This window comes from Eumetopias jubatus, unplaced genomic scaffold (assembly GCF_037043125.1).
Source record: "Eumetopias jubatus isolate StellerSeaLion01/CBP00866 unplaced genomic scaffold, mEumJub1_p1.0 scaffold_13, whole genome shotgun sequence".
In the NCBI taxonomy this organism is placed as follows: domain Eukaryota; kingdom Metazoa; phylum Chordata; class Mammalia; order Carnivora; family Otariidae; genus Eumetopias; species Eumetopias jubatus.
Genome location: NW_028274819.1, coordinates 7,397,496 through 7,414,401, shown reverse-complemented (window position 1 = coordinate 7,414,401; position 16,906 = coordinate 7,397,496). Strand labels below are relative to the sequence as shown.

The 16,906-nt window shown below is 55.5% G+C and overlaps 2 protein-coding genes across 2 annotated transcripts; one reads left to right on the top strand and one right to left on the bottom strand.

Annotated features, from left to right (window-relative positions):
- Window positions 1–144: 144 nt before the first annotated feature.
- SAC3D1 (SAC3 domain containing 1) lies at window positions 145–2,602 on the top strand. Its single transcript, XM_028118449.2, has 3 exons — window positions 145–240; window positions 395–975; window positions 1,998–2,602. The coding sequence occupies exons 2-3, from the start codon at window positions 402–404 to the stop codon at window positions 2,498–2,500; spliced, it is 1,077 nt and encodes a 358-aa protein (XP_027974250.1). The 5' UTR covers window positions 145–240; window positions 395–401; the 3' UTR covers window positions 2,501–2,602.
- A 397-nt stretch (window positions 2,603–2,999) lies between these two features.
- NAALADL1 (N-acetylated alpha-linked acidic dipeptidase like 1) lies at window positions 3,000–15,332 on the bottom strand. The gene is made up of 18 exons (XM_028118431.2): window positions 15,139–15,332; window positions 14,880–15,052; window positions 14,679–14,800; window positions 14,198–14,320; window positions 11,063–11,346; window positions 10,873–10,977; window positions 8,930–9,015; window positions 8,666–8,785; window positions 5,887–5,972; window positions 5,740–5,803; window positions 5,570–5,637; window positions 5,264–5,355; window positions 5,092–5,182; window positions 4,129–4,210; window positions 3,872–4,045; window positions 3,708–3,795; window positions 3,507–3,599; window positions 3,000–3,186 (listed from the first exon to the last, which is right to left on the bottom strand). The coding sequence occupies exons 1-18, from the start codon at window positions 15,330–15,332 to the stop codon at window positions 3,000–3,002; spliced, it is 2,232 nt and encodes a 743-aa protein (XP_027974232.1).
- Between the last annotated feature and the right edge of the window lie 1,574 nt (window positions 15,333–16,906).

Genomic DNA, 16,906 nt, shown 5'->3' with positions numbered 1-16,906 from the left:
GTTCGGGGTTCGGTGGGCTGAAGCCTGGGAGGGCGTGGCTCCATTCCTCCCCCGCCCCTCCGGCGAAGCGATTGGTTGCGGGACGGACTACAAACTGGCGCATCATGGGAGTGGGCTGGGCTGGGCGCGGTGCATCCTGGAAGCTTTGGCGGCGTCTGAGTCGGAAGTGGCGGCGCTGAACTACGGCGCGGTGTGTCTCGGGAGGCCAACTCCAGGCTTTGTGGGAGCTGACGAGGCTCGGTGAGAGGACGGCGGGGGCGGGTAGGCGGGGCCCGGCTGGGATCAGCCCGCCCCGGCGCCCGAGCCCCGGCCGGCCTCCGCCAGTCCTCGTGTAGAACGGGGCGAGTGGCCGCCATCGTCTCCGAGATGTTGAGGGCTTCTCCTTTCCCCTCAGCGCCCCCATGGCCGGCTGCGAGCTGCCCGTGGGCACTTGCCCAGACATGTGCCCGGCCGCCGAGCGCGCCGAGCGCGAAAAGGAGCGACGGCTGCACCGCTTCGAGGTGGCGCCGGGGGGCCGCAGCGACCCGCCCCGCGCAGACCCACAGCGCGCCGTGAAGGAGTACAAACGGCCGGCCGCCGGCAAGGCGCGGCCCCCGCCGAGCCAGCTGCGTCCGCCGTCCGTGCTGCTGGCCACCGTGCGCTACCTGGCCGGCGAGGTGGCCGAGCGCGCCGACGCCTCCTGCGCGGAGGTGGCCAGCTTCGTGGCGGACCGGTTGCGCGCCGTGCGGCTGGACCTGGCCCTGCAGGGCGCGGGCGACGCCGAGGCGGCGGCGGTGCTGGAGGCGGCGCTGGCGGTGCTGCTGGCCGTGGTGGCGCGGCTGGGGCCGGACGCGGCGCGCGGCCCAGCGGACCCGGTGCTGCTGCAGGCCCAGCTGCACGAGAGCTTCGGTTCTCTGCGGCGCTGCTATGGGCAGGGCGCCGGGCCGCATCCCCGCCAGGCCGCCTTCCAGGGTCTCTTTCTGCTCTATAACCTGGGTGAGTCGGGGTCTCGGCGGCGGGGCGGGGGGGGGGTGCCTCCGTGGGGACAGTGGAGGCCGGGGAAGGAAAGAGAAACTTTACAGTCTCACCATTAGCTCCCTCCCCATCCCTGCCTTCTAAATGTGTGTCGAGTCAATGCGCAAGATCCACGGAACCCGCCGCCCCGTGGGCCTTCTGGCCTGTCCTTTCCCCTATTTGGGTTTTTGTTTGTTTTTATTTTTTGGTTTTTTGTGGGTTTATTTGGAATAAAAGTGGAGAGGACGGGGTTGGAACGGAAAAATTGGCCTAGTGATTTTCAAACTTTTTTTAACTGTTCAGTGTTGCAAAACAGCCGAGAATATATCTGACACAGAAGTTTCAAGACATTAGATCCTTCCAATGGATGGTTGGTGCATTCTAATAAATTCTATTGTATTTAATTGTAATCAAATGCTCTTGGTTTCAAAACCCACTAATGGGTCAGAAGCCTCAGTTTACAAAAGTGGCCCAAGGTTCCAGTGTCCATGATTCTCCTGGAAGCAGAAGCAGAATGTCCTCGAAGAAAAGGCTTTACCGGGTTGACAGCTGAGCCCACTTCCTAATCTGTGCAGCAGCTAGGGCAGTGGAGAAAGGGCCGTGGGTTTGAAGTCAGAAAACTTGGATTTTGTTGTGTCAAATTGTACTACATTCGAACTCTTAAGACAGTCTCAGGCAAGTCGTGAACTTATCTGGGCCTGTCTCCTCATCCAAAAACAATGCCTCACTGTTATGAGGATCCAGACTGTTTGAAGGGGCTCTGGCAACTCATTCAGATAAGGCTCTGGAAGGGGCTGGTAGAAAAAAGGGGGCGAGAAGGTGAGCTTGGCCCAGGGGAGGGGCGTGGCCAGAGTGGAAGGTAGGCGAGCCAAGGTCGGAGATGGGCCTGTGGTGGTTGGCCAGAGGTGGGCCTGGCTGAGGACCCCAGCCTTTGGGAGAAGAGATGGGAGGAGGCCCGGTAGGGGAAAGACGAGGAGTTCTCACCCTGGCTTCTGCCCTCACAGGCTCCATGGAGGCCCTTCATGAGGTTCTGCAGCTACCTAATGCCCTGCGTTCCTGCCCCGCTCTGCGCAGGGCCCTGGCTGTGGACTCGGCCTTTCGCGAAGGCAACACCGCCCGCCTGTTCCGTCTGCTCCGGATCCTGCCCTACCTGCAGAGCTGCGCGGTCTGGTGCCACGTAGGCCGTGCCCGCCGGGGAGCCCTGGCCCGCCTCGCTCGGGCCCTGAGCACCCCCAAAGGCCAGACCTTGCCTCTGGGCTTCATGGTCCACCTTCTGGCCCTGGATGGCCCCGAAGAGGCGCGGGACCTCTGCCAGGCCCATGGACTGCCCTTGGATGGACAGGAAAGAGTTGTGTTTCTCAGGGGTCGCTACACTGAGGAAGGGCTGCCACCTGCTGGGACCTGCAAAGTGTTGGTGGGGAACAAACTTGGAGGGCGCACCCTGGAGGAGGTGGTCATGGCTGAGGAGGAAGATGAGGGTGTGGACAGACCCAAGTCCCCAGCATGAGGAGAAGGCGTGCACTCTCCCAGAGCCCAGGACTGGATCTGAGCACTCAGGTTTCTTTTTTCGTAATTCCTACACAATAAAAGGTTTTTGTAGGAATAATAACTATGCTTGGTTTATTTGGGGGAGAGCAGGGAGGTGTTGAGACCCGATAGGGGTGTACAGGGAGAACAACTCAGACTATCCATGCTGGGCCTCAGTTTCCCTGCTCGTCCCTGAGGGGTAGCTCTGGTTGGCATTATGCGTCCCATCCTCACCCACCCACACCAAGAGTGCCACTCCCCACCGCTCCTGTCTCCTGTGCGTCACCCTTTGCCAACCAAGAGCCAGAATGAGGAAGGCTTCGCTCCCCTCAGGTGTCCGCAACTGGTGGGACCCTAAGCTGTTGTCTCAGAAGCTTAATAGGGTCCCATGATTGTGCCTCAGGTTGGCATCAAGGAAGACTGGGACACACCCAAGAACGACTGGGTGGGACAGGTTGAAGGACGGTGGGGAGCTGGGGTCAGAGGTCAGCCACAGGCCTTAGGGTGGCTGCTGCGCCCTCCAGGGCCACCACCAAGATGCTGAGCTGCCTCTGCACTTCAGCCCAGGCTGCAGATCCAAGGCCTGTGTTCATGGCCCTGGAGCAGGCGTTGGCCAGGCCGGGGAATGTGGCCACGGAGCCGGTGCGGGGTGCCCAGAGCACATGGCTGACGGGAGATACGGGGGAGAAGCAAAGTCACTCGGGGACCAGGAAAGAGAGGAGCTTCAGCCTGGAACGGGCTCATCTGTATACAGCAAGGCACAAAAGCGCCTCCCCACTGCCTTTGAGAGCTGGGGCCCTTAGAGCAGTGGTGGTGAGAGACGTAGGTTACAGTCCCAGGGTGACTTTGACTGATTTGCTTCCCATCCTTTGAACTGATTCCCCAATTGTTTCAGGGGGGTGGGTTGTGTTCTAAAGGCCAGATTCTCCTCCCTCAGATGGGTGCCCATTGCCCAGCCTCACCCCACTGCACTTCCCAAGGCTCACCTGTAGTAGCGTTCCTCTGGGAAGGCTCGCGGGTTTAGGAAGGTCCGTTCCAAGAGCATCAGCTGGTCGTTGAGCATCCGGACCTGCAGGGGGCTGGAAGTGGCAGGACCTTTGTCACCCTGGAACCAGCAGCCCAGCGGCCAGCCTGCATTCTGCCCCGGATGCTGCCCTCCCAGACACCCACTTGCTGCCCTTGCTCACTCAGGGGTGCCCTTATGCAGTGCTGATATGTGCTGGTCCAAGGCTGCAGCTGCCCCCTCAAACTTCTCCACTGCAGTCACCAGAGGCCCTGTGGGGAACAGCCAGCATCTTAGCCCTGGAGGTGCAGGGCTCCCCATACCTCCCGTGTCAAGGGGGCTCCATACCCAGGCTGATGCTGTGCTGCTCCAACAGGCCCCCCAGGTTCTGCTGGGCAGCCTGCAGAAAACTTCGGAGGGTCTCTCCATAGTCACTGACATTCAGCGGAAGGAAGAGGCTGTCACTGAGCCTAAGCAGCACGCTCCCTGCTGTCCGGGCCACAGCCTGGTGGCTGCCGAAGCCTGCAGGCAGGGTGACCAGGCCAGGGCTCAGTCTTCAGCCCATCCTCCCCCAGCCTCAGGATTCCCTTTGCCCCCCTCCTCACCAGGGTCCACAAATTTGTCCACGTAACCAAAGGTGTCGAAGGCCGTGTGGTAGGTGGGGTAGATCCTGGCTGAAGTCTTGCTCTAGGGGAACAAGGCCAAGGTGACAGGCTTGGGATGAGAAGTGAGGGGGAGGTGTACCAACAGTGAGCTACAACATAGGGACATTACTCAAATCATTGCTACAGCCATGAGGTAGGTTCTAGAATTCCTACTTTACAGAGGAGGACACTGGGGCTCAGAGAGACTGTCGCCTGCCTGACCTCACAGCTAATAGTGGCAGAGCTGGGCCAGCTGCCGGTTTCCCATTTCACATGCAGGAGAAGAGCCTGAGGCTGGGGAGTCAGATGAGAGGATTCAAACCCCAGCTCCACCACCCAGGAGCGGTCTGGCCATGAGGGGGAGAAAGGGCTTTTGGGAGCATCAAGCAGGGAGACACAGCTGGGGCCCTCCACATCCCTTACCTCACTTCACTCTGCACACCAATGCAATGTTTCATACTGTTATTTAATCTATTCTGGGGTAAACATGTTTTCATTTTTTAAGATCTCTGGAATCAGAATGCCTCTTTTGTTTTAAGATTTTTTTTTTCAAGTAATCTCTACATTCAGCGTGTGGCTTGAACTCATGACCCCAAGATCAAGAGTTGCATGCTCCATGGCTTAAGCCAGCTAGGCGCCCCAGGATGCTTTTTAAGTCAATGTCATCCTACAACCAACTGGCAGTATGTCGCCCCCCTTCAATATTGCATATCACAATGTTGCATCTTAAAATCAGTAGTATCTTAAATTTGATAAAATAACATAGGCGAGCATAAACAGATGCTCAGAGAGGTTAAGAAACTTAGTGGAGGGAGTACAGCTACTGAGTGGTGAAGCCAGACTGTCTGCACTAGAAAGGCTCTAAGAGAGGAAGGGGATGGGGGAGCAACGTACCTAGCTGGGGGACAGAGGGGTACCACTCACCCGGTCATAGGTGTAGGCGATGTCCATGGAGGAGATGCCCAGGAAGTGAATGAACGGAGCATAGTCGCTGCCGGCGCCCAGAGAGCCCAGGCTGCGAAAACATAGGTGGTTGGGCTGGAGGGCGCTGGGCCAGCCCGCCCTCCCCGGTCCCCTGTCCTGGCCCTGGGCTCACCTGGGGACCAGGCCGTAGGCTGAGCTGCTACGGTTGGAATACCGGATCCAGTTGTCGTAGATGCTGAGGCCAACCGGACTTGGTGCGGGGATCTGACCGGAAGAGGAATCCAGTCTGGGGCTGGCCCCTCCCCAGGCCCAACAGGCAGTCCTCCGCCGGGCCCACCGGAGTCTCCATCCTAAGCACAGGCCTGCGGGTCCTACAAGTCCTGCCCCACCCCCCACCACCCGGTCCCGGCCTCAGTCCCACCGCCAAGCCCCTGCAACAAGGACCAGCTCCAGCCCCGCCCATCCCGCCCCCTTTCACCTGTTTGGCGGCAGCGAAGATGACGCCCTGGACCGGAGGCGTCCCTTGCGCCCTCAAAGTGGCATTGGCTGTGGGAAGACCAGAGAAAGTATTCCGGCCGCCGCCCCTTCGTTTCTCCTCCCCCTAGTCAGCCCAGCCGCGCCGCCCCCCCCCCCCCCCGCGCCCCATACCAAACACCGAAATGTCCACGTTGATGTAGGCCACGGTGCGCTCCTGCAGCTTGCTGAAGAATTCCTGCGGGTAGGGGGCCCGAGGTGAGCCCAGCCAGGCCCCGCCTCGGGAACCCCTTCACCACCCGCTTCTCAGGGCTCACTCACCTCGGTGAATTCTGTGGAGCCAATGAGCCCAAACTCCTCTGCCCCCCAGCTCGCAAACACTATTGATCTGCGGGGCCGCCAGGTGCCTGGGGAGGGGGATGAAGGGCTGGAGGACACGGCACCCAGATCTCGGGGTGGCTTGGGGGAGATGCTAGGGACGTGGAGAACAGGAAGGGCCGGTCCGGGTGGGGCAGCCAGTGACAGGAGGTAGGTCCTGCTGCCTCTCTAGCCCAGCCTTCTCCGAGGCGCGGTCCTCCTTTTCCCAGCCTACCCCCGTGCTGGGACCCCGCCCCAACATTGCCCTCTATACCGATCTCAGGGGGTCCCTTCTGCCAGAATGCCCTGCCTCCCCCTTCCTTAGAGGTATGCTTTGAGTAGACCACCCGGCCCTCCATCCCCAGCTGTCTCCTTCGCGCATCCCATGCCAAACTCTCCGGCAACTTTCTCCACTTGGTGATAATACAGTGAAGTTCTCCTTAGGGCGTTATCCATATTGAGTCAGTCCTACAACAACGCTTTGAGGGATAAGAGCCTTATTGTCTCCATTTCACAGATGAAACTGAGCCGCACAAAAGTTAAATGACTTGCCCAGAGTTACACAGCTGGTAGGCATAGAGCCAGAGTTCAAGGCCAGGGTCCGGCTCCAGAGTCCGGGGGCTTAAGGAATTGGCCACACCACCTCGCACAGCCTCTGGCAGCCTACAGCACCACATGTTCCTGGTTGTGCTCCCCTCTTGAGCTCCAACTCAGTACCCTTTGATCATTTCTCAGATTTTTGCTTTAATTTTATCTTTTTAAGTAGGCTCCATGCCCAGCGTGGAGCCCAATGTGGAGCCCAACTTGGGGCTTGAACTCAGGACCCTGAGATCAAGACCTGAGCTGAGATCAAGAGTCCAACGCTTAACCGACTGAGCCACCCAGGTGCCCCCTCAACTTTTGTTTTAAATGAAAATTGTAAAAGTATAAAAGGATTATATGCTTTCCATGACAAATTCTCACACTCTTTCCTGCCCAAAATGCATAACCTGAATCTAATCAGACGAATCCAAACTGAGGGACACTCAACAAAATAACATCAAGATCATAAAAGACAAGAACTAAGGAGCTACCACACATGCAATGTGTGATCCTGCATTGACCCTTGGGTCAGAAATTTCTTTGCTCTAAAGGTCATCATAACATCATCATCAACACTGTTCATTTCCTGATTTTGATCATTATACTGTGGCTATGAAAGAAAATGTTCTTATTTTTAGGAAATACACAGTGATATGTTTATGGGTAAAGGTGCAGCATTTCTGCAACTTTCAAACACTCTAGAAAACAATATAGAGAGAAAGAGCCAACACGGTAAAATCTTAATAAGGAGTATTTGGGTGAACTGTGTCCAAGGCTCCTTTGTACTATTTTGGCAAGCCTCATGTATTCTGAAATTATTTCAAAATAAAACACCTGAACAACAGAGAGAGAAATTCCTACACTACCAAAGGGGGTAAAGCCACACTCCCAGCCTCTTTCCACAAGCTTGCCCCACTCTGCTATCAGTTGATCTCAACCACACCTGTGGATTTACTTGATTTCAGCAACTCAGTTTACCTCTGGAGTCTCTTTTCTGACCTTGGAGATCAGCACCTTCAACTGCCTGCTTGCCCTCTCCCCAGGAATGTCTCTTAGGCACCTCAAAATCAATATGTGAATGGGGACACATGTACAAAGATGTAATCTGTGACATCAGTACCATAAAGGGGAAGGACAGAGCTTTATAGGAGTAGAGCTTTTGTATGAGATTAAGCTGGTATCAATTCAAATTATATAGCTATAACTTTAGGATGTTGTATGTACTGGAAGATGAAAAAGTTCTAGAGATGGATGGTGGTGATGGGTGATGATGGGTGCACAACACTGAATATACTTAATGCCACTGAATTGTACACTCAAAAATGGTTAGAGGGCGCCTGGGTGGCTCGGTCATTTGGGCGTCTGCCTTTGGCTCAGGTCATGATCTTAGGGTCCTGGGATCGAGCCCCACAGCCGGCTCCCTGCTCAGCTCTGAACCTGCTTCTCCCCTCCCCTCCCCCACTTGTGCCCCCCCAAATAAATAAATTAAAAAAATAATAAACTTAAAAAAAAATAAAATAAAATCCCATACCATCTTCCTGCCAACCTCAGACTAAACTCCAAACTCCCCAGCTGGGCTGCCACCTGGTCCAGGCCCTCCTTTCCACATGCTGTGCCCTCCACCTGGATCCCCCACCCCACCCCAAACTGCCAGCTCCACAGGGAGGCCTTCCTGAGCTCGGGCTTGTGCCCAGAAAGCCCCTTAGATATTCCTCCTTATAGCGCAGACCCCGGTTGTCTCTGCATGCAGCAACTCGGGTGTTCACTGTGGGGGTCTGCTGTGCCTAGAACTGGCCGGGCACACAGTAGGCACACGGGACATACTTGTTCAGTTAACGACTGTCTGTCATCCCCGCCTGAACTGGGCCGAAGCTCCCCGAAGGCAGAGCCTGGGCACCGCCTTGCTCCCGGCGGCGCCCGGCCTCGCTCCACTGGAGGGGCACGGAGGCTCTCGGAAGCCACTGCACGAGTCCCCATACCCCACGGGGCGACTTGAGTGAGGCCAGGGCTGGCGTCCATGCAGGTCGGCCCCCAGGGCCCTCGGGCTTGGCACAAGTGGGCACCGGAGCATGAGACAGAGGAGCTGGGACAGGACTCCTGCGAGCTCAGGGAGGTGTCCCTGCTGGGACAGCTCGTAGACCAGGGACCGGGGCCGCCTCACCCTTCTTCAGCAAGGTCCCCAGGACTCGGGAGAGCTCCAGGAGGACGGCCGTGCCACTGCTGGGGTCCACGGCCCCGTGTACCCAGCTGTCCCGGTGGTTTCCGTACAGCACGTAACGGTCTGGCGAGAGGAGCAGAGACTCAGAAACCAGGGGGGAGGGAGTGTGGGCGGGGCCAGCCAGGAGGGGCGCGGGGGGCGTGGTCAGAGGGTGCACGGGGCGGGGCACGGCCCTAGGGGCTCAGGGAGGCCTGAGGGGGTGCTCACCTGGCTCCACCGCGCCGCGGATGATCCCCAGGACGTTGGAGGAGTTCCGCAGCTCCAGGCGGTTGTGGACACTCACGTTCACCTGGCTTAGGGAGCCAAGGGGGCGACCAGAGTCTTGGCCCTGCCCACGCCCCCTCCCAACCCAATGCAGGGGAAACTGAGGCCCAGAGAGACAAAGGGACACCACCACGTCTCTGGCCCACAGGTAACTGGAGAGGCAGCAAGGCCCTCCCTCAGCACCCTTCCCTGTCCCCCCGCCCATGGTTAATCCAAAAACCAAAGCTTTTTGTTGGCTTTTTCCTCTGCCACCTCTCATACCCTCTGCTCCTCCGCCTCCTCCTCCTCCTCCTCCCTCCCCCCCCCCCCCGCCTCCGTTCCCCACCCTGGCCCCAGGCTGGAAGCCCTCCTTCCACTTAAGTTATAAGTGTTTTTGTTTTTTTTTTTAAGATTTTGTCAGAGAGAGAGAGAGAGAGAGAGAGAGAGAGAGAGAGAGCCCAACAGCTGGCAGAGGGAGAAGCTCCCCACCCTGGCCCCAGGCTGGAAGCCCTCCTTCCACTTAAGTTATAGGTGTTGTTTGGTTTTTGTTTTAAGATTTTGTCAGAGAGAGAGAGAGAGAGAGAGCCCAACAGCTGGCAGAGGGAGAAGCAGGCTCCCCACTGAGCAAAGACCCAGGCATCCCTTAAGTTACAGTTTTAAACTAAAGTTTACAGTGTCAGTTGGTGGCCCAGACCCTGTCTCCACCCTTCTTCCTCCCCACCCTGAGGACCCTGGGACTCAGTAGAGGCTGGGGGCCCTGGTAACCCCCACTCTACTCTTGGCCAACCTGGAGGAAGGAACGAGGGCAGAGGGAAAGAAGGTGCACAGCCCTAGGGGTTCTCATTCCCTAGGCCCTGAGCCCTAGTCCCAACCCTGGACTGCTTCCTGGATGCTCTCCAGACCCCTCGCTAGGACCAAGTCCCCCATCACGCTGGGAGTGCGGATTCCAGCAAAGGAGCTGGAAAAAAGGTGAGAGTCCACAGACCCCCAATGGGGGACCCCAACTTAGGCCAAGGATTGGGCGTGTTGGATGCTCATGTGATACCCCAGGCCAGGCCCCTTTGCTGAGAAGACTCCATGAACAATTTTCCAAGAACCTCCCCCGCAAACACCCCTGCACAAGCCAGTCCTCCTGAGAGGCAGGGGGCCCTTGGCCCCCTCCCCTATGTACTTCCCCACCCGTGTTCTGTTTGAGCAGCACAGAAATAGTAAATGTCCTCTATTCACCAGAAAAGAAAAAAAAAAAAAAAGAGGAAGCAAGCCCCGCTCTTGTAATTCCAGTTCTTTTCATGGACTCACTCAGTTAAGCACTTATTGGATACTTAGCGGATGCGGGCACTGGGCAGTGACTGGGACAGACACAGCCCTGCCCTTGTGGGACCTCCCTCCCCTGAGCAAGACAAAGCCTGAAAATCAAAAACTAATGATGTAACGTATGGTGATTAACATAACAATAAAAAAATTAAAAAAAAAAGACAAAGCCTGAGGAACTGAGCAAATGCAGGGGTGAGGCAGGGTGGGGAGAACACTAACAGGTCCACCCGTGAGAGGTTACCGGTGGCAGGTGGGGAGATTGGTGCTGGCCAGGAATGGCAGGAGTGTGGGGAAGGGTGTTTCAGGCAGATGGAACAGCAAGTGCGGAGGTCTTGGTTTGGGAATGAGCTTGGTGTGTTCAAGGGAGGGGGTGGCTGGAACGTGGAGGTCAGAGGTGAAGAGGGGGTGAAGCTCCGCAGGGCCTTGTGGGCCACGCAGCTGTTTCATTGGCTTCCCTAAAGGCAGGACAGGTATTCTGGAGTCAGGGGAAGGTTGGGAGAGAGAAGAAAGGGAAAGGCTAGGCCTTGAGGTGGGCAGGGAAGCGTAAAAAGGGAAGAGGAGAGGAGCCTTCAGGAGGAAGGGCCCCGCCTCACCTGTCTGCTGGGAAGTCACCATCAGACCGGAAGCCAGGCCCCAACTTGTAGTCACAACCCAGTGCTCCCTGCCAGGCAGCCGGGGCCACAGTTCCCTGGAGGTTACTGGGAAGGAGGTGAAGGGTGTGGGGATTGAAGGTTGGGGGCCACTGGAGGGTGAGCAGGGGACCCCGGGGGCACCAGAGCTTACCAGAGAAGGATTTTTGCATCATCGAAGCCAATGGGTTGAGTGGGAATTAGAGGAAATCCAGGGGCAGCATCAGGGTCCAGGCGGAAGGAAGAGGGATTGGCTGGAAGGTAGGGAGTCAGGGGATCCCCAAAATACTCAAAGTAGGAGCCTCGCTCCACCCCAGACGGAGGCAGGTGCCAGGAGTTTGGGAAGGTCTCATTGGCGGAGCTCTGCCCATCGTTGATGTCTGCGGGGTCCGTGTATACCAGCACCCCAGCGACCCCGTACTTGGCAGCGTTCACAGCCTGTGGGAGGTAGATGAGGCTGTGTTTAGGGCAAGGGAGAAGCGGGCTCAGGTCCTGTTCCCTGCTTCCTTCCTCACTATGGAAGATCTGTCTTCCCATGGGCAAAGGATGTTTGCACCAACCTTTACTACAGTGCTGCTGAGGTAGCAAAAGACTGTGGGGCATAGGCGGGCTGATGCTTATCAGTGCAGTGGGTACAGAACGGGGGCATTGAGCCATGGCCCGCCGGGTGGCTGCTCAGGGGGCAGGGTGTGCTCGCGCAGCCATGGGCAACGCAGCCCTGTTCACAGGAGCCAACAGGTGGGAGTGGCCTGAGTGTCCACCAGCAGGAGGGGACAAGCCAGTGTGCCCCGCGTGTGAGAGAATATTACTCAGCCTCCAAAAGTGATGACGCTCTGACACAGCATTGGTGGGCCTTGAAAACGTGATGCTCAGTGAAGAAGCCAGACGCAAAAAGACAGTGCGTGATTCCTCTTATGTGAGGTTTCTAGAACAGGCAAATTCATGTTTCTAGAAAGTGGGCAAGAGGTTACTGGGAGCTGGGGAGGAAGTGGGGAGGGGAGGTGTGAGTGTTTAATGGGCACAGAGTTTCATTTGGAATGATCCAGAGTCCTGGGAATGGATAGTGGTGATGGTTGCCCAGCATTGTAAAGGTACCTGAGGCCCCTGCATTAAACACTTAAGATTTATTTTATAATTAGATTATTTTAATTTTATATTGATATATTTTAGCACCATAAAAACAAAACAGTACCTCAAAAAAAAAAAAAAAAAGAAAAAGAACAGGGACACAATTTATGTACCAATCGAGAATAATCCCCAGGATGTATTAAGGTGAAAAAAAACATAGCTTGAAACAGTGGATATAGTATGCTGCTTTTATAGAAAAAAAAGGGGAAATAAAAATATATATTCGGGGGCGCCTGGGTGGGGCTCAGTCATTAAGTATCTGCCTTTGGCTCAGGTCAGGATCCCAGGGTCCTGGGATCGAGCCCCACATCAGGCTCCCTGCTCCGCGGGAAGCCTGCTTCTCCCTCTACTGTTCCCCCTGCTTGTGTTCCCTCTCTCGCTGTGCCTCTCTGTCAAATAAATAAATAGATCTTAATATATATATATATTCGTATGCACCTCTTCCAAAAGAAACTGTGGGTAGATCTCCCATAAACTGAAAAAAAAAAAAAAAGGTGGTTACCTCTTTGGAGGATGGCATTACAGGAGAATTTTTCCACTCTAAACTTTTTTTTTTTAAACTGGAAATTCTATAATCCGTATAATTCCACCATGCCTCTTCCCTCTTTTCTTTTTTTTTTCCCCAGCTCTCATTATGGGCACTTCTTTCAAATACAGATAACATACAATTGACTGCCGTCTTCACTTTATAGCACGGAGTTCAGCGGGATGAAGGACGTGCGGTTATTAGACTGCTGTCGCCACCACCCACTGAATTCTTCATCTCGCCAATCTGAAACTCTGTAGTCACGAAACACTCATCCCTATTCCCTTCTCTCACTCTATACCTTTTTAAATTAAAAAAAAAAAAACCCACATTTTAAAAAAATCACAGACGTTGACATACTTAGAATTTTTAGTTGAAAAGATGCGGGCTGGGAGGGAGGCAACAGGAGGGATTTAAGTTGAATTATTCAGAAGAACTACTTGCAGGAGAACTTAGACTCTGGAATAGCAAAGTTGAACATTTTGCCTGATCCACCTACTTCCTAAGGCTCAGAGGGGTGGGGGGAGGCATCCAGGGTCACACAGCACATCATGAGTGGTAATGGTGATGAGGGAACAGAAGGCAAGCTGAGGACAAAGCAGAAGCTGCCACCTACACGCCCCCCCCCTTGGGATATATGTGACATTCCTCAGGCACTCCTGGCTGCCCTAAAGGAAAAATGAATGGTTAACTGATAGAGATCACAGTCCTGCAGGACAGGAGTCTCCCTCAGTTTACAAATGTCCTAGTGGTTTACGAGGAAGAAGCTTTCTTATCAATAACCTAACTTCCAGAGACCCATAACTTAGTTTCCTGAAGCCCTAACATCACCCACCCCTCCATAAAATTAAGGGAGGCGGAGGCGGAAGGAAATGTAAATAAAACTGAATTTCTTTTGAACCTGAGGCCCATTGATAGGAGAAATGTAACATTCCTCCAGGAAACTCCCAACTGTCTTCATGTTAGTGCCTCATTAGAGGGAAAAACAACATTGGCTTGACAATAACCAGGCCTCCGGTATCCTGAGAGTCTTTAGCATATGACAGTCCTTCTGGACACCCCCTTTGTGCTCACCTCCCCAACTCCTGACTATATAAGCAGCCACTCCTCAAGACCACAGGGCGGCAGCTCTTTCTGCCCCCGGGTCATGTCCCTGTGCTTTAATAAGCCACCATTTTGCACCAAAGACACCTCAAGAATTCTTTCTTGGTTGTCGGCTCCGGACTCCACCCCACTGAACCTCACCTATATTCCTTTTTTTTTTTTTAAAGATTTTATTTATTTATTTGAGAGAGAGCATGAGATAGAGAGCATGAGAGGGGGGAGGGTCAGAGGGAGAAGCAGACTCCCCGCTGAGCAGGGAGCCCGACGCAGGACTCGATCCCGGGACTCCGGGATCATGACCCGAGCCGAAGGCAGTCGCTTAACCAACTGAGCCACCCAGGCGCCCCCTCACCTATATTCCAAAACTGCATCAATGGTACAAATGTAGCTCACCTCTTCTGCCCCAGCCCAGGGCTCGGCGCACCACCCAGCACTGCTCAGTCCCCTCCCTGCCTCCTGTCCGCAGCTGGCCCCCACCCCACCCAGCCCACCCAGCCCACCCAGGTCCCTGCCCTGGGGGCTGCTGCTCACCTTGGCCCCGCGTCCTGCACCCCCGTAGCGGGTCAGCGCAATGGTGCCTTCCAGTTTGATGCCCTGAGTCTGTAGATTCATGAAGTCTTCTTCCGTTCCCCGGTTGGCATAGACGAGGAGGCCCTGGTCCCAAGAGGAGGTGATCCTCAGAGCCAGGCCCAGGAAAGAGGGTGAGGAAAGGAGAGCAAGGCTGCGTAGCAGGGTGATGGAGTTGGATTCAATATTCCCACCTCACCCAGAGCTTGTAAGCTTCCCCAGGAACAGAGTCATCCCCGGTTTCCTCTGTGTCCAGGACCCTGAAGCAGGCCTGGTCTTGAGTAGGGGCCATTAGCGTTTGCAGAATGACTAGGTGATGCGCGAAAGGAGGAGCAATGGAGTATGGGGGGAGGGCCCCTGGGCCAGGAAGGGAGAAGCTGGGGTGGAGCCGGAGGGAACTGGGCTGTGGCGGCGGGGTGGCGGGGAGGGGACGTTCCAGGCCCACCTGGGGGGTCCCTGGGGGAGCGTAGGCAGCATATGGTGGTACCACGTCGGGCCCCGCCTGTTCCCCAGTCAGGTTCTGTTCACTCTGGAGGCAGGAAAAGAGGACCCTCCCGGTAGGACTCACTGTGGAGGGGAGGAGGTGTCAGGGCTGGGCCTGGCAGCTCCCCACCACAGGCATCCCCCAACCTGAGCAGCGCCTCACCAACGGTCACGAGGTTGGGCTGCTCCTGGCTGGGGAAGGACAGCAACACTTCATAGGCGGGGGCCTCAGCCGAGTCCAGGCCTGACTCCGGGTCCTGCCAGTGCTGCAGCAGGAGCTGCACGAGGGCCTCATCTCGGGGGCTGGAGGCCAGGTGAGGCTCCCTGGAGAGTTCTCTGTAGGGTGGGCGGACAGATGGCCAGGCGCAGGGTTAGGGAGGTGTCTCTGGCAAACAGGAGGGGAGGGTAGATGGCCCTCTCACCTGAGGTTCTCCCGGATCCTGTTGGCATCCAGATGTTGCATGACGGTCTCAAGGATCTCCAGATCCAGGTCCTGGGAGATGCTGGGGGCTGGGACATCGGCCTCTTTGGGGATGGCAAAGTGGCCCAGGATGATCCCCAGCCCCAAGAGGGCAGCGGCCCCTACCACCCCCACAAGCACCTTCACCCACTGCATCCTGTGGAGTCTTGGCAAGCTGGGGTCACTCCTTATAGATGGTGTCGGGTCTAGTTAACCATTACCCTGTGGGTGGCCCTGCCCTTTGGCCCCCAGCTGGCAAGGAGAGTCAGGGAGCATCCTGCAGGAAGGGCCAGGAGCATTCACAGCCACCTCGATTTCTGCATCAGTCACCTGGAAGGGACCCCCAGGGGTATCAAGTCCACAGAGGCACACTGAGGCCCAGACAGGGGCAAGGTCTCAGCCATATCTCCCAGTAAAACAGAGGCCAAGCCCGAATGGGAACTCAGAGCCCCTGTTAGAGCAAGACTAGGCCAACTCCCTGCCAACCCCACCTCTGTCTCTTCGGTGTCATTTGTAATACATTTTTTAAAGATTTTATTTATTTGAGAGAGAGGATGAGCAGGGAGAGAGGGAGAGGGAGAAGCAGACTCCCTGCTGAGCAGGGAGCTCCTTGCGGGGCTCGATCTCAGGGCCCCTGGACCATGACCGGAGCCGAAGGCAGACCCTTAACCCACTGAGCCACCCAGGCACCCCTCCTCGGTGTCATTTGATTTCCAGCCCTGGCTGCTAGAGCAGGTTTTGAGTTCAAATGCCATCCTTGCTAGACATAAGCTGTGTGATCTTGGGCGATTCACTTAGCCTCTCTGAACCTGTTTTCTCAGCTGTAAAATGGGGATAATAGACCTATTTCACAAAATTGATGCTGTTTCCATTAAAGAAGTCCATATCTATAGAAATATGTAACCAGTGTCTGGCACATAGTGGGAGCTCAGTAAATTTTAGCCACTCCTGCCTCATCTGGATCCCTAAAATGCAAAGCCTGGGGTTAAAGGAAGAAAGGGGATCCAGAAGAATTCTCTGTATGTATCCTGCAGGGGACCCAGCTTATGGGAGGACATGGAACTCTTAGAGAGGGAGGCCGTTCTAGAGGTCAGAGTCAGGGAAGCCCATTCTTCCTTGGCAAGGTGACTTCCTCCTTTCCCAGACCCTATCTGGAATCCATTCATCTGTTCATTCATCCGTCTACCTATTTATCCACCCACCCTCCTATCCACCCAACCACCTACTCTTCCAACCATCCATTCATTGATCTATCAACTCATCTATTCATCCATCTACCCACCCAGCTATCTACCCACCCATCCATCCATCTACCCACCCACCCATTTATCCATCCCCTTTTCTATCCACCCATCCACCCACCCTCCCATCTATCCATTTGTTTATTCACTCCTTCACTAATACCTGCAAGCTTCATTCATTCATTTGGCTCTGTGATAAGACCCATGCTAGGCCCTGAGGAGGAAAAGGTACCCAGATCTAAGTCCTGGGAGACCCAGGGATTCAAGTCTAGCAGGGAGACAGGCGGCTTTGGGCTCAACCATGTGATAAGTGCCCCTAAAAAGGGAGGACCAGTGTGTTTCCAGTGGGGAGGATGAGGAATTCTGTCTAAAAGAGAACATTTGAGGGGATCTTCCAAGGTTGAGAAGGCATTCAGCCTGCAGAGAAGGCATGGGGCAGAAACAGTCCACGCAAATGGCCCAGCACGTGCACAGGCAGAGGGAGAGAAA